The sequence below is a fragment of the Triticum dicoccoides genome, chromosome 3A (genome assembly GCF_002162155.2).
Source record: "Triticum dicoccoides isolate Atlit2015 ecotype Zavitan chromosome 3A, WEW_v2.0, whole genome shotgun sequence".
Taxonomy (NCBI): Eukaryota; Viridiplantae; Streptophyta; class Magnoliopsida; order Poales; family Poaceae; genus Triticum; species Triticum dicoccoides.
This window is the reverse complement of record NC_041384.1, coordinates 703,171,209-703,185,855: the sequence shown is the minus strand read 5'-3', so window position 1 is coordinate 703,185,855 and position 14,647 is coordinate 703,171,209. Positions and strand designations below refer to the sequence as shown.

At 41.2% G+C, this 14,647-nt stretch overlaps 2 protein-coding genes across 3 annotated transcripts in view; both read left to right on the top strand.

Annotated features, from left to right (window-relative positions):
- Nucleotides 1–10,307, top strand: part of LOC119270332 (E3 ubiquitin-protein ligase BRE1-like 2) — an 11,126-nt gene extending 819 nt beyond the window's left edge. Inside the window, exons 2-20 of one of the 2 annotated variants that reach the window (XM_037552341.1) lie at nucleotides 607–667; nucleotides 759–920; nucleotides 1,005–1,092; nucleotides 1,201–1,431; nucleotides 1,536–1,703; nucleotides 3,147–3,340; nucleotides 3,440–3,523; nucleotides 3,630–3,749; nucleotides 3,829–4,015; nucleotides 4,115–4,275; nucleotides 5,345–5,416; nucleotides 6,250–6,326; nucleotides 7,136–7,330; nucleotides 8,192–8,264; nucleotides 8,353–8,439; nucleotides 8,907–9,044; nucleotides 9,220–9,422; nucleotides 9,519–9,681; nucleotides 9,886–10,307. In XM_037552341.1, coding sequence (XP_037408238.1) covers nucleotides 759–920; nucleotides 1,005–1,092; nucleotides 1,201–1,431; nucleotides 1,536–1,703; nucleotides 3,147–3,340; nucleotides 3,440–3,523; nucleotides 3,630–3,749; nucleotides 3,829–4,015; nucleotides 4,115–4,275; nucleotides 5,345–5,416; nucleotides 6,250–6,326; nucleotides 7,136–7,330; nucleotides 8,192–8,264; nucleotides 8,353–8,439; nucleotides 8,907–9,044; nucleotides 9,220–9,422; nucleotides 9,519–9,681; nucleotides 9,886–10,017 — 2,535 coding nt within the window. In that variant the 5' untranslated portion in view covers nucleotides 607–667 and the 3' untranslated portion in view covers nucleotides 10,018–10,307. The remainder of the gene's footprint in view (nucleotides 1–606; nucleotides 668–758; nucleotides 921–1,004; nucleotides 1,093–1,200; nucleotides 1,432–1,535; nucleotides 1,704–3,146; nucleotides 3,341–3,439; nucleotides 3,524–3,629; nucleotides 3,750–3,828; nucleotides 4,016–4,114; nucleotides 4,276–5,344; nucleotides 5,417–6,249; nucleotides 6,327–7,135; nucleotides 7,331–8,191; nucleotides 8,265–8,352; nucleotides 8,440–8,906; nucleotides 9,045–9,219; nucleotides 9,423–9,518; nucleotides 9,682–9,885) is intronic. The other variant, XM_037552340.1, reaches the window with a different exon arrangement.
- A 2,051-nt stretch (nucleotides 10,308–12,358) lies between these two features.
- LOC119270331 lies at nucleotides 12,359–14,280 on the top strand. Its single transcript, XM_037552339.1, has 2 exons — nucleotides 12,359–13,639; nucleotides 13,797–14,280. Exon 1 carries the CDS (start codon nucleotides 12,394–12,396, stop codon nucleotides 13,537–13,539), a length of 1,146 nt encoding a protein of 381 aa, XP_037408236.1. The 5' UTR covers nucleotides 12,359–12,393; the 3' UTR covers nucleotides 13,540–13,639; nucleotides 13,797–14,280.
- The last annotated feature ends 367 nt before the right edge of the window (nucleotides 14,281–14,647 follow it).

The window sequence follows — 14,647 nt, the reverse complement described above, 5'->3', positions numbered from 1 at the left end:
TCTTCTCGACGCCACCCCCCTCTGCTGCTCCCCGCTTCTGCTCCCGGGCCTCTCTCCCCCCATGTCTGTCCATTCAAGTTTCTGCTCGCCTTTCTCCCCAATTCATCTTCATGGAAATATATGTTATGTGGCATGTGCGACTAGTTTTTCGACGCTGCCATTCACCATACTGCTTGTCCCACTGGGCAATTTTAGGGAACCTGTTGTTGTCTCCAATAACTGGTTCCCGAAATTCAAAGCTTTTTCCATTAATCCATATCCATTATATGCTAGTATTAAATGGCTGCTCGGATTGTTGTCTCCAATAACCGAGCTTCATACCATGGTCTCAATGATACTATCCACAGTTCCTCAAACTGGAATGGAGCAAAACATTAGTCAACATAATAACATAGTATGCATAGCAAAAGCTTATTAAATAAAGCTGTGATCAGGCATACTACCTCTATTTCTCTGTGCATTCTTAATTTTGACCTGTAGGGGGTGTCCCAGTTTAACATTTTTTTTTGTTCTATAACTTTGATACATTTTTATTTTGAAGTTATTTAGTACATTTAGAAGTTAAATTTGTGTTACAACTAACAATCTGGTTCGGAATTTTAGCAGACCGACAAGACTGACTGAATACTTGCATCTATAAGATTGGTCAATTAGTTTGGAAAGTTTGGTTAGTGGACATTAATCTGGTTGCAAACCTGTTAATTTTTTGGTGCCCTGTTGTGGGACCTAACTTTCTGTTTTTTATTTATTTAAAAAAGATGGATGCCACAGCCCTTCATTATGAAAACCAGAAGTTGGTGCAGCAATTGGAAGCACAGAAGTCTGAAATGCATGTGTTGGAAGCTAAGTTCAAGGAGTTGAGGAATGAACAATCTTCTTATGACAATACTTTGATTTCCCTGGATAAGATGTGGAATCAGGTTCTTTCCTCTGAGCTGTGTAAACTCTATTTTATGGTTCTTTTCCGATTCGTAATGCTTCTTACTAATATATGTTAATTATAGCTTGTTGATGATTTAATCTTGCTTGGAGTTCGATTTGGTGGCGGTTTGAATAATTTGCCTGCACTTGACCATGAAGAGTTGTCAGAAGGTTGCTGGCTTATTTGTTTAACTGTTCAATGTTGCTTTCTGAGATGTGCTTTTTTGTTTCAGTAGCCATGTTGCCTTAGCTGATTGTATTTTCTTTTTTGTTGCTCAGAATCTATCGAGTCATGTCCTTCTGAGGAAATTTTTCTCTTCATGCTCTTGAAGTCCAACAATTATGGAAAAAAGGACGACAATAGCTTGTTGGAATTCGCTGAAGAAGCTCTTGCTTTGCGCCGTTCGGCAACTCTTGCTCTGATGAGGTCCCTTCAAGAGGCTATTGCTGCACAACAGGCTAGAAGTGAATATTTGTCATTAGCTTTAAATGGAGAGAAGTCAAATGAAGGTAAAGACAAAAAGTAATATCTGGCTTTTCCCCTCCATTTTTTTCAGTGCACCTTTATTATTTGCTAACCACCCATCTGCTTGAACTTTCATTATTTAATTTAGATGTTGTTGTTGCCCTCCAAAACCACAATGATCACTTGAAAGAGGTGGTTGGCAATGTCCGTGAAGCTATTTCTATCGTCAATGGGAAGCATAAAAGGTATCTGGATGAGATTGAGGCTTTCAAAAGCAGCTACTCAAAAGAATTGCAGGAAATCAAGCATCTTTCAGGTGTTAAAAAATGTCACTCCTTTCCTCATTTGATATATTTGTTAAATTCTTTTATCTCGTGTGCATATCTGGGCATTCACAGTTATTATCTTCTCCGTAGTTACCAGATTCACTAAACCACCCTCCGAACCCCAAAACCCCAATCTCGATTGGGGTTCGAGTTCGGTGCCAATCGGTAAGGATGTGGTGACCGATCATTCAGGTGGACCATTAGATTCCGACCAAGGAGATTGAGAGAAAAATGGAAGGAATTGCAATGCAGCTATCTCATGTCGAGTAGATCGAGTTGACACCATTGGGTGCTCTCGAGTAGGTTGACATGGTATGGGCTGCGGCTGCAGCCATAGCCGTGAACCATGTGTGGATGAGGTGAGGGAGATGGAGTCGATAGAATCCCTAAGGAAAGCTTTTTGCAAGCAGATCAAACAAACTGGAGGGGTGGCGCTCCATGCTCGGTAGGGTAGGCAGTCATGATGCTTATTAGGGATGGGAGTTGGTAGTTGGGACCCAGGATCGTTTATGGGCTGTGTGGGCTGACTAGGCCCGTTTCTTGCTTTGCCTATTTTCCAATGCTTCTGTGTGCAGAACCATGTGCTACTTCAGTGTTTGTGCCTAAGATCTATTGTTCACGAACCCCAACCTTCGATTTGCCGAACCCTGATCTCTGATTTGCCGAACCCGACCTTCGATTCGCCGAACCCCAATCTCTGATTTGAGATCTGCCAAACCTGACCTTTGATTCGCCAAATCCCGATCTCTGATTCGCCAAACGCGACCTTAGATTCGCCGAACCCCAATCTCTGGTTTGCCGAACCCATTCTCCGATTCGTGAATCGGAGATGTACAACGCCTATTGAACCCGATACGGGCTGAGGTAGCGAATCGTGAAGCCGAACAGCAAATCGCGAATCAGGTAAGAATACGCTAATGCATTTGGCTTAATTTTAAAACATACCATTTCCTTCTGTCATCTGGATGATTAAAAGTTGTCCCCGCCCCCCTTTTTTTAGAACAAAGCACTGTTCTGTTGGCAAGGCGCGCAGATGCGCAGCCAGCCCAACCACATTCGAGTCTCGGCTCGCACGCATGGTGCTTAAGGTTGCCTCTTCTATTAAAGAATGCCGCCAAGGACTATAGTCCTGGCTGGTCCCTTTTTCTTTAAAGCTGCCCCTTTTCATAACAAACTCGGCTTTGCATTCTTGACAAGATTGACCTTGCATCACAGTTTGCATATTTCATACGGAAATAATTTGTGGGATTAATTGTGCTAAAACTTGCTGCCAATACAATTGGAAGAAATGTACTAAGATATGTTAACAGACCCTTGCCAAAAAAAAAACAAAAAAAAACCTTATCTTGTTCAGTGCTTCCAAATTTTGAGCTATAAAACTGGTCAAGCTTTGATTCTAAAGCAAAGCAATCCATATTCATGTGCTTATGCAGGAGAGCTAGAGGAAACCATGGCAGAGCTTGAGGAAAGTCGACGGAAGTTGGTTATTCTCCAGTTGCAGAGGCATGGAAGTTCGCTAATGAACATGTCTGGTCCAAACGCTGTGAATGGTGCTGTTTCGGCTGATAAATCTTCAGATGAAAACATGGGCTGGGGAGATCTTAAAGATGCTGTTGACGAAGCTAAGGTACTTTTAACCAGACCGAATTCCATTGCATATATGCTTTTTATATGCCTTATCTGCTCAGCATTCATCTTATGGTATAATTTGTCCAATGGAGGGCAGACCCTTGCAGGAAACCGCCTGCTTGAACTCCATGAGACTCAAGAGGATAATCTAATACTGTCTAACCAGTTAGAAGATCTGCAGGTTGGCACCTTCTTTGTAATGGATGGCTGACATATTTGTTGTACTTTCAAGTTGTATCCTGGGTCTTCTTATTCCTATAATTTGCATTCTGGTGCTATGTGTGCAGGCTCAGTTAAAAGATGATAACTATATTTTCACATCAAAACCATATACAATTCTTAGCGACAAGTTACATCATATGAATGCTGAGATAGAACGATACAAGGGTTTGGTTGAAGTATTACAGGTAATATGCTTTTCCTCTGTTGTGCTGTTGTTTTGCAAGGTATTTTCTCTTGACCAGCTTTTCCTTTCTTTGACTTTAGAATGATAAGAACCAGTTCTTGCAAAGGGAGAAAGAAATGTGTGCAAAAGGAGAATCCGTCGACAATATTGAACAATCCATTACCGCTTATGAGGCCAAAATCGAAGAACTGGAACATCAGATTCTGAAATCCATGGCTGAGAAGAATGATCTTGAGATCAAAGTTGAGGAATCATTGCAAGATTCAGGTATTGAGGCCTGACTCAGTGGCTTGCTAAATCGAGATCTGGGTTTACCTCCTTCTGCAGTGTAATATATACTTTGTTCTCAATTCCACCACTGTTTAGGTAAAAAAGACTTCAAGGATGAGATTCATGTCATGGCTGCAGCACTCTCTAAAGAGATGGAAATGATGGAGAATCAATTGAATAGATCAAAGGATGCGGCTTCTGAAGCACTTGCATTACGTGAAGAAGCTGAATCGTTGAGAACCTTGTTAGCTAAGAAGGTATGTCATTGATCTGGATCTATTGATGTTTCCAAACTGGATCTCAGTCTGCATCTGTTGCCATGTCTGTGAATGTCACTGAAACTTAACATGTTTGTACTTGGTAGTGAGATTGCCACACAGTGTGTAATGAAAAATAAATCATTTATGTTTCTTCATCGTGATCCCTGTACACATTTACTCACTTTGCATTGATTTTATCTGATAGGATATTTTCTGCATTCATATATCTGACATATAGATTAAGTACAAAGAGCAAGCACCACATACCTGAACTAGTCCATTCTTACCGTGTCATGAGCTGAGTTGAACAAGGGGTTGGAAATGGAATAAGATGGATTAAGGTAGAATGGCATTAGATTGAAGGGGTTACCAGTTGGGGTAGTAACACTAAAATAGCTGGTCAAGGGAAGTTTGTTTACTGATCGCCTTCTACAAAGAAGCAAAGTCATCACTTAAATAGTCGACTGCTAGCACATAACCAACTCAATTTCAACCAACCAAATCTAAAATATAGCATGTTCTAACAGATGCACATATGTGACTTTTTTGAGAAGTTTTCCAGATGCACAAGTATCTAAAACCTAGCTCAAGCAACCACCTCTGTATGTACGTTTACTTTTCCCAATATAGTATGCAGAAGTGTTTATGTTTGTCACTCAAAATATATTTGTCATAAAATTTATTCTATGTCATTTTTCTGAACATTTTATCTCTAAAGTATACGAAAAGTAATAGTTAATTAGGTGTATCAGAGACCGTGTCTGATCTCCAAAATGAGAAGTGAAGAGAAAGGTTATATTATCTTCAGGCTATTCTGCTTTATTAAAGCTGGGTGATTATTTACAAAAAACAGGATTAACTCAATACTCTAGGGTATACTCATGTGTACTTTGATGCTGTTACATGCTTGCATTGTTACATGTTTTTAGGATCATTGTTAGATCTTCAAACAATATTATTTACAAACTATTTCTGTAGAGTTTTATCTTCTGAACTATACCTGAGAAATTGTGAATAGACCTCTAGCATAATCGAAACATCTGACGGAAGTATCTCCAATTTTCAGATCAGTGAGCAGAAGGAAATATCTGATAGATACAACGCACAAGTCTCTGAGATCAAGTCCCTCAAAGAATTGGTATGGTATCATGAAAATCTCTCATCTTCTAATTGTGCTGACAGCCTGAGATATATTTGCGTTATCTGAAGATGTTTGCTTTTCCCTCCACCATGGTTCTCTCAGCTCAGAGAAATTTTTGAGTTATTACACAAGCAATTATATCTGATTGGTTATTACTTATTAGCGTAGACTCACCCCATAGATGGCCAAAGGAGCAACTTGGAGAGCAAGTAGCTTGGGCCTTAAGCCAATTATATAAAAGGAAATATAAAATTAGTTACGTTAGGGTGAGATATGATCAAATAAGGTTAGATCTGTCAAGATTAGTCTACATGTCCGTTAGGCTACATGCTACCTGTGAAGATTTAGTCCTTGCTCTATAACAAAGCCATTCTTTAAAAAGAGACAGCATGCACCATTAGGTTATCTCTACTTGTCATTAAATAAGGTCAGATCTGTCAAGATTAGACCTTGCTTGATACCTGGTTTCTGAAAATATATTATGGATTAACAGTTAGTTCTTAGTCTTTCAAGCATTGGTGTATATTCAGCTTTTGCAACTAGCTACCTGAAATTGTTGTTATTTTCCGACTGTGGGCAAACAAACATCTGGTAGTGAATATGCAACTAACAGTATGTGCCCTTAAATTTTAAACATTTGTGGGCAAACAAACATCTGGTAGTGAATATGCAACTAAGAGAGGTTACATATATGAGCATAAATATAAAAATCTTCCATTTTCTTAAGAAAAACAAGGAAGTATTGCCCTTCAATGGTCCGAAGCCAAGCTCTTGCAATTTTGCACTGTGTCTGGATTGCCATTCATGTTTTCTGAATGAAATTTCAACAGATTGAGACGTTGGAAAAGGAAAATCAGGAGTTGGAATTTATTGTGGATATGTATGGGAAAGAATGTTCTGAGTCGAGGTATGACTTGATTGTTATCGTTATCACTTATCAGTTGTGTTGATTTTTTATGACTGTGACTTATGTTGTTCTCTTAGATGATCACGTAGTCCACCAGATTCTTGAAAGTCTCTGTTAGAAAATGTTTTCTACTTACTTGGGATTTACAGTTTACCACACCTTGGGAACAAGAGATAAAGTTGACACATCCCTTACACATGTTCAATGCATTTTTTAAAGTTCTACTATCATTCAATGCATTTTTTTCTTCTGAATAAACCTGTTCTACTGTATGCCTAAAAGAAGTCCATCTTTACTCTAATCCTCAATTTCAGCTATATACTTTACATATGAAAATTTGCGGTCAGGTTAAATCTATCAAGTTGTTAAAACATGTGATTGTTAAGCTTCATGCACTAGCCAACTCAACCAGAAGTCCAAACTGATGGAAAGGGCTAAGCAATCCACATATACACTTCAACAGTGATGAGAGTGTTAATTTGGATGCAATCTGCTAACACTAGCTGACATAGGTGCTATGTGACATTTGTAAATGCCGAAAGAAAAATATACTAGTTTAGATCGCTGAAAATAAAATGTTCAAAACGGCAAGGAATAAAAATCTTAGTTCATATAGGCTAAGAACTCAAAAAATGGAAAAAAAACCATAAGTTGGTTACCTCTACGCTTTCCTCCATTACCAAATGCCCATTGATTTCCCCTTTGAAAACGATCCATAGAATGATTGTCAATTCACAGCTTTCATCAATTTTGCATACTAAATATTTTTGCTTCATTTGTTAGATTCTTATTTTACTCTGTGAATCTAGGACAATTACAGAGATCAAGGAATCAGAAAATCGAGCTCGCAAGCAGGCTGAATATTTGAGAACTAGTCTAGAGGAGCATAGTCTTGAGCTTCGTGTAAAAGCAGCAAATGAAGCCGAAACTGCATGCCAGAGAAGGCTTTGCATTGCTGAAGCAGAACTGGAAGAGTTAAGGACCGATGTAGATGCATCTGAAAGGTCAGTTATCTTCTCCTAGTGACAATTCGATATGTGTTCTCCAGTTTACTGCACTGAAATAGTTCTCCAGTTTACTTGGATTGCTATTTCAAACGAGTTTTCCATTGAGGGGATCAGGAACTTAATTATTGCAGTTGTTTCATCCTGGTTGCTGCTATTAATGACGTGAAAAATGTTGAGTGTGTTAAATACATACTTTCTCCGTCCGGAATTAGTTGATGTTGTTCAAACGGATGTATCTAGCATCGAAATACGTCTAGATACATCCGTTTGAGCGTCAATTAATAATGTATGGAGTACTATTTAATAACGGTTAACATAGTCCTTTATAGGTTTCAAAACCGCCCATTTTGCCGCTCAATGGCCAATACACTCCCTTAACCCCCCATACTTGATGACAACTTCCATTGGAAATCCGAGCATATACACCTTGTTCCTAAATTCCATTTACTAAATTCTTAATAAACTCATAGGCTCAAAATGCACAAACAAACTGGATTTTTTTTTGCAGCTGTTAATCAGCCCAGGTGAGATCAGAACTGGCTAGGTTCCAGTTTAACTCCTGCAACTGGTTCCTGCACCAGCTAGTAATACATATATTTTGTGCCTTACTGTCCTGTTTGGCCAACTAGGTTAAAACCTAATTCGAACTCAATAATCCTAAAAAGATTTATATTTAGGAACAGAGGGAGTATTATCCAACTAATTCTACTGATCAGTAGTTTAAACGAGATTTTATATTTTCCTACAGCTGGCACTATATGTTATGTTTGTGAACCGGTAGATATTTTATTGTTCAATGAGGACTTGGTATTCTGTATCATCTCCGCAGCTTCATCCCTTGTATGATCTGTTTTGCAGAGATGTTCTGGAACTCAAGGAGGCAATAAGAATTAAAGAAGCGGAAGGAGATGCTTATATCTCTGAAATTGAGGTTAGCTCATTTTTAGTTTTCTTATCAGCAGTGTTTTTTTTTGTGTGCGTGCGAGTGTGTTTGAAAGCAAATGATGCTGTCACTGCAGACAATTGGTCAAGCATATGAAGACATGCAGACACAAAACCAGCATCTTCTTCAACAGGTTGCCGACAGAGATGATTTTAACATAAAGGTGCGTATCTGATACCAGGGCAGCTCTTCGCTGCCAGCTTGCTGGGCTTTATGTGGTGGAATCCGTGCTTCTATCTCACCGGTGTTTCCTCTTTGCTGGCGGCATGGCACCCCCCTCAATATAGCAACACACCACTAGGATCCTGTTACATGCTCCATGTGCACAAGCATGGTGACAGCTGCGGCTGTTGGGCTAGGTGGCCTGGTGTATTTCTCTTTTCCCTTTTCCATCTCTATCTATTAGAAGTTACTCCAGTTGCTGCTACTTGTTGATTCATATAGTGTGTCCTTGCAGCACGTCTCTAGCACTTCAGATGCTGGGGCAGTAGTCCAGTGCATCACCTTGCCTTATCGCCTTATTAGCCAGGCACTTTAACCCCACATCATTTATACTCTGTTGAATTGCCAGAAGAAACACTGTTTGTTTTTCTTATTGGTTCCATCAGTAACTTGTTTCTCATCTAACAGCTAGTATCAGATAGTGTGAAGACAAAGCAAGCCTCTGCTTCCCTTCTCTCTGAAAAGCATTTGTTACAGAAGCAACTCCATCAGGTTAACAGTTCACTGGAGTCATCTAAACAAAAACTCTCCCGTGGTGAAGAGCAGGTAATCTCTGACTCATGCCCTGTGTGTTATTTATGGTTCAGTTTGCTGTCTGCCAACAGTAATTGAAAATCACGTCAAAGCAGATATTATATTGTATTAATATATATATTCTGTGTGTGTCTGTGTTTACCACTGAGCTGGTTTTGAAGTGTCTTTATTTGAATAAACCTTACAGATGAAAGCCTATGTCGCACAAGCTATAAAAACTTCTTCAGAGAACAGGCATCATGCAATTACCATTGAAAAGACTCTGCTGGAGGTATCTGAAGCAGAGAAGGAGCTCAAGTGGCTTCGGTCCGCCGTTGGATCCTCTGAGAAAGAATATGAGCAAAACCAGAAAAAAATAGCTGAGCTCAGAACGGAGCTGGAGCGTGAGAGGTTAGGCTTGCTGGTGTGGTGTTAATTTTTGGTTCCAAGTTGGCCTTGCTGTAATGCCACCCGGGCTTGTTACATTCTCTTGCTATCTTATTATAGAAGCGAGAAGAGAAAGCTCGAGGAAGAATACGAGGAGGTGAAGAATGAAGTCGCGGAGCTGACCTCCGAGAACGAAGAGGCTACTATCCAGAAGCTCCAGGACGAGATAAAAGAATGCAAGGCTATTCTCAAGTGTGGCGTGTGCTTTGACCGACCCAAAGAGGTAATTTGCTGTTCATTGAATTGCACAACCTTATTTTTGGATGATGCAGATTTGTATGTGACTCGAGATGGTAGAAGCTGAGTTATACAGCTATTTTTATTTCCATGTGACCGAAGTTCCTGTTTCTCTGTTATGCTCTTTAACCTGTGACCATGTACTGCTGAATGCTGATTAGCTTTCTGTTACTTGTTTGGTTGCTGGCAGGTTGTGATCACCAAATGCTTCCATCTATTCTGCTCAACATGTATCCAGAGGAACCTTGAGCTACGCCACCGGAAGTGCCCAGGCTGTGGCACCCCTTTCGGGCAAAACGACGTGCGAGAGGTGAAGATCTGAAGTCTCGGCGAGTTTGCCTTGGATGACCTGGTAGTAGGTCGTTGGTGCCTCTGGACATCATCATCCATCTGCTGTCCGTGCCTTAGATCCAGCAAAGAAGTCATAAAACCTAAGTAAGATAAATGAGCACGTAACAAAGAAGTGGAAAAAAAGTTTGTTGTAACTTTACCACCTGTGATGTTTGATTGCTGGGTGATCTCTTGCCTCTACTCGAGGCCATTCCAATGATGGTTTGAACTGAGTTAGGAGTAAATAAGAAATAACGTGAAGATTGTTTCTGCCTTCAAAAAGCTTGGTCCGCTAGGATATGATGAACAGGGACGTCCTGCATTGTGTGTTTCTGTAGATCATTAGCAACAGTTGTTTCTGCCGAGCTGCTCTTGCTAGAGTTGAGAAGCTCCTGTCCTGCTGCAGAACAAATATACATGAAGATGAGCAAGCTTGACGGGCAATTCTTTCATAATTATTTTGTCAGCCATTACAGTCAAATTATGCATAATCAAACTAGTAGCCTTCTCCTTATTTAGACACCACTGACGATCGAGTGTCACCTATGTATTACCCTGAGTAGTGACCAGAGTACAAAACTGCGCACGTAGTTCCCTTCAGGAGGCTTTCGTCGCAATTTGTATTAAGCTTTGAAGAACTATAAGCAGGAGGCGACCAACCACTTCTATCCAGATGATGCTTCTTGTTTGTTTGGCTCCTTCCAGTATTTGTGATATCTCCTCTTTTCAGTTTATATTTTCTCCTATTCTCTATTTTGTTTTTTCTTTCATTCTTTTCCCCCTTCTACTTATTGCTTTAATTTTTCATGGGTTCTACCAGTACATAGTCTGTTGATGTTGTTTTATCAAATGTTCAAGTAATATATTTTTTCACAGGTGTATATATTTTTTGAAAAGTGAAATAATTTTAACACAAATAACTTTGTCATATTTGGCATGCAACAAATAACGTTTTGAATGATTGCCACACTTTTTTCAGAAGTAAAGTTCAATAGCTTATCATAGTACTTGAAATAAGAAGGAAAAAAAGTCACTTTGTGTGTTGGAATGATTTTTACAAGTCGCATGAACATTTTATAGATGCACAAGACCATTTTTGTTGGTGTAAAATAACATATTGTTCATATCTGTCAACACATACTTTAGAAGTTGCATGAACACTTTATTTGGCATACATGGCCATTTTTCGTACATGGTGCAGAGTTTTTTTTCTGTAGTTGGCAAAAAAAAAATTAAAGTCATGCAATCAATTTATTTGACATACCAATATTATGTTTTGAACATATGAATATTTTTCTAAGAGACAAAGTTGTCAAAAGAAAGCAAAGAGCTACGTACAAAACATTTTAGCTATTGACATATCTTTGGGTTTTTGCACGAACATTTTATTTGACACACAAGAACCTTTTTAGTATATGTTAAAAATATTTTTTAATTACTTTTGAACAAAGTATTTTTTTAAAACTCTTATAACATTTGAAAACAATAATATATAGAACATGATATATTTTTATTCAGTATCATAAATTGCTCGCTAGTTCTTACCAGGCATACCATCGTTGATGGTAATCCCTAGGGGAAAGAAGGTGTCGATCATCCAACCCTAAGATAGCAGTTGAGCCGTGGTGAGCTGGCACTAACAAAGCCTCATAATTAAGGGAAGGGGCACGAGGCTTCTTTGTGTGACCTATTTCTATTGTGTTTTTGGTAACTTCTATACATGTCATGCTAATTTTGGCATTGTAAGAAATGTCTACCCCCTCCCCTGTGTGAAATCCTAAATCAGCCACTGCCCACTGGTTGCGGTAGCCGATGGTGTAGGGTTGGGGCGGCGAATGCGAAGCAACACACGTGGAGTCGTTGTTGGTGTGGCACGCGCGGGGGGAAGAGGTGGGGATGCTGCTACCCGTCGTCCGTCTTTTGGTGGCTATGCACACAGACACGGGTTACTGGGGATGAACTCCGCTTCCATGGATTGTTTCAGAAGGGACCATGCATACAATATTTTGGAGTTGGGTTATTGTAGACGTGAATCTCTGCAACGTAGACCGTTGGATCGACATCAATCGATGGTTGATATCACGTTTCAGTTTAAGGATTTAAATTTCAGAATTGGCAAGATAAGTTTGACAACCCCTCGGTGAGAGGAAGGGTTTTTTTTTCGAGCATAGAGGTTTCTGGGTAAATTTAGAGTTTGCAAAGGAACCTGAGCCCGGCCCAGCCGGTTTCATCTCAACGAGGTACGCTAAGCCCAGCCCAAATGCATTTCTGTTCGTTTCCACGAGATAGGAAAACCTACCACTCCGCCGCCGCCGCCGCCGCCGTCACTACCACACACACACACACACACACACACAAGCAGAGCAGGATGAGCTCCCAACCGGCGGCCGCACGAGCAGCAGCGACGCATCTCCTCCCTGGCCTCCCGGATGAGGTCGTGGTCTGGGAGATCCTCGTCCGCCTGCCCCCCAAAGCCCTCCTCCGCTGCCGCGCCGTCCGCCGCGCCTGGCGCCTTGCCACCTCCACCCGCGACTTCCTCCTCGCCCACCACGCCCGCCAGCCCACCGTCCCCCTCCTCCACGGCTACAACTGCGCCGGCGACGTCGTTGATTCCCTAGACATCATTCCGTTGGACAACGTAGCAGGGGCCGACGCCGCCGACCAGCTCCAGTACAGCGCGCGACCTGGCATTCGCAGCGTTTACGGCCACGGCCTCGTGCTCCACGACTCCTGCGATGGGCTCCTCCTCCTCTCCCTCTACAGCACGCACTCCGTCTACAACCCGGCAACTCGTCAGTATGCTCCCCTCCAGCAGCTTAATGGCTTTATGCCCTTGGGGATGTACCGGCACGGCCCTACCGGCGAGTACCGATTGCTGCTGCACCCGTTCCGGAGGTCGGTGGCGCCTGACGCTCAAGATGGCGCCCACGTCTTCTCTTTAGGCTCCGGCCAGCTGCCAAGGTACATAGGGTGCTCTGATACACAGGAATTGATACACATTTCAGCTGGATCTGTCCTGTTCCATGGTAGCCTGCATTGGTACATGAACCGCATTGTAATGGTATTTGACACCATTGCTGAGTCGTTCCGGTCGATGCGATGTCCGATTGTAATTGGCTGCGAGGACCTGTTTGAGATGGGTGACATGCTTGGCATGTTTAGTCTCAACTATGAAGGGACAAGCGTTGAAATCTGGGCGATGCAGGACTACGAAGCCGAGATCTGGGCCTTAAAGTACCGGGTCGAATTTCCGGTTGCGGAGATCAGCTTGCAATGTGGAAAGTTTGACCATCATTGGGAGGTGATTGTCACGTCATGGGACAGTGATGTGCTCGTGCTGCTCCGGTTTGATGATTGGCTACTTCAGGTTGGCATGGAAGGCCAGTTGGTTGCCAGTTTCCATCGCAAAGGCCTCCGTCCTACTCGACTTCGGCTCAAACAAAGTCTAGTTTCACATGCCTTCTTTCCGACACTGGAGGGTTATGTTGTGAACGGCTCGCCTTTCATCAGATGATAATGTGGTGGATACACATATCCTTTCATCTGAGGGTTGTTGGCTGTGATGGTGCTTCTTATGGCCTCACTCCGTATCCACGTCAGCTGCAGTATTGAGGGTCAGTTCGTTTCATCTTTTGGAACTATATTTATCATTTCACTTTAGCTGCTATCCATTTCAAGTAATCGACACTTCATGTGACGTTCAATCTTAACATCGGCTTGAGAAAACATGTACTGATAAACCAAAGAACGGTTTATCATGGTCTGGCTCAGGTCAAAGATTGTGCACCCCGTTGGACTGCGAGCCATGTTCATTTTTATCTGTAAGCAGTGCAAGTCCATCATGATTCATGAGTACCATTGGTTGAAAGCAGATTGCCTCAAGCAGGAGATCACGAGGAATTGTGTGTCAAGCAGATTGTGCCAAGCTCCCTCCAATTACTATTTTTTGTGGGGTTCAATTGTTTGCTTCTGGATGTATTATGTGCCATTGGTGATTGCTCAGCTACCCACATTCAGTTTTTTGCAGTATGCGCGTCTGTGTGAGTTTATTTTCCTGTGATGAATGTACATACTGGTGAATTGTGTGCGTTTGTGGGGTTACAGTTTACACTTCGATGGTATATAGTACAAGAGTAACACCCAGAATATCAGTGTTGATGTTGATGCATACAAGTCCTTTGGGCCAGCGTTTGAAATGTCTGTCAATTGCTCAGACTCGTATCTCTGTTTTCTTAAACTGAAGAATGTACTTTTCCCCCCTTAGCAAGAGTTGCCTTCTTAGTACTCAATGCTTGTTAGCAGTTCAACCTGCCTCTTGTCTCTTTTTATTTAATTGAAGAATCAACTTGTCCATTTATCAGATCTTCTTTCTCAGAGATCACCTATCTTCTTAATACTAGAATTTAGCAAATATACATGGGTTTCCTGTTTCTATATTTTGTTTTAGCTGACGATGAAATGAGACAGATCATCCTCCTTGCTGATTAGCAAGTTGTAGCCGATTTTGTATACAAGGGTTCAGAGCACTAGTTAAACTGAAAGATTGCATTATAACTCTGGCTAAGTATTGAAACATATTATAATTCTGCTTTCGTGTTGCTTCATTTGGAACTATATTTATC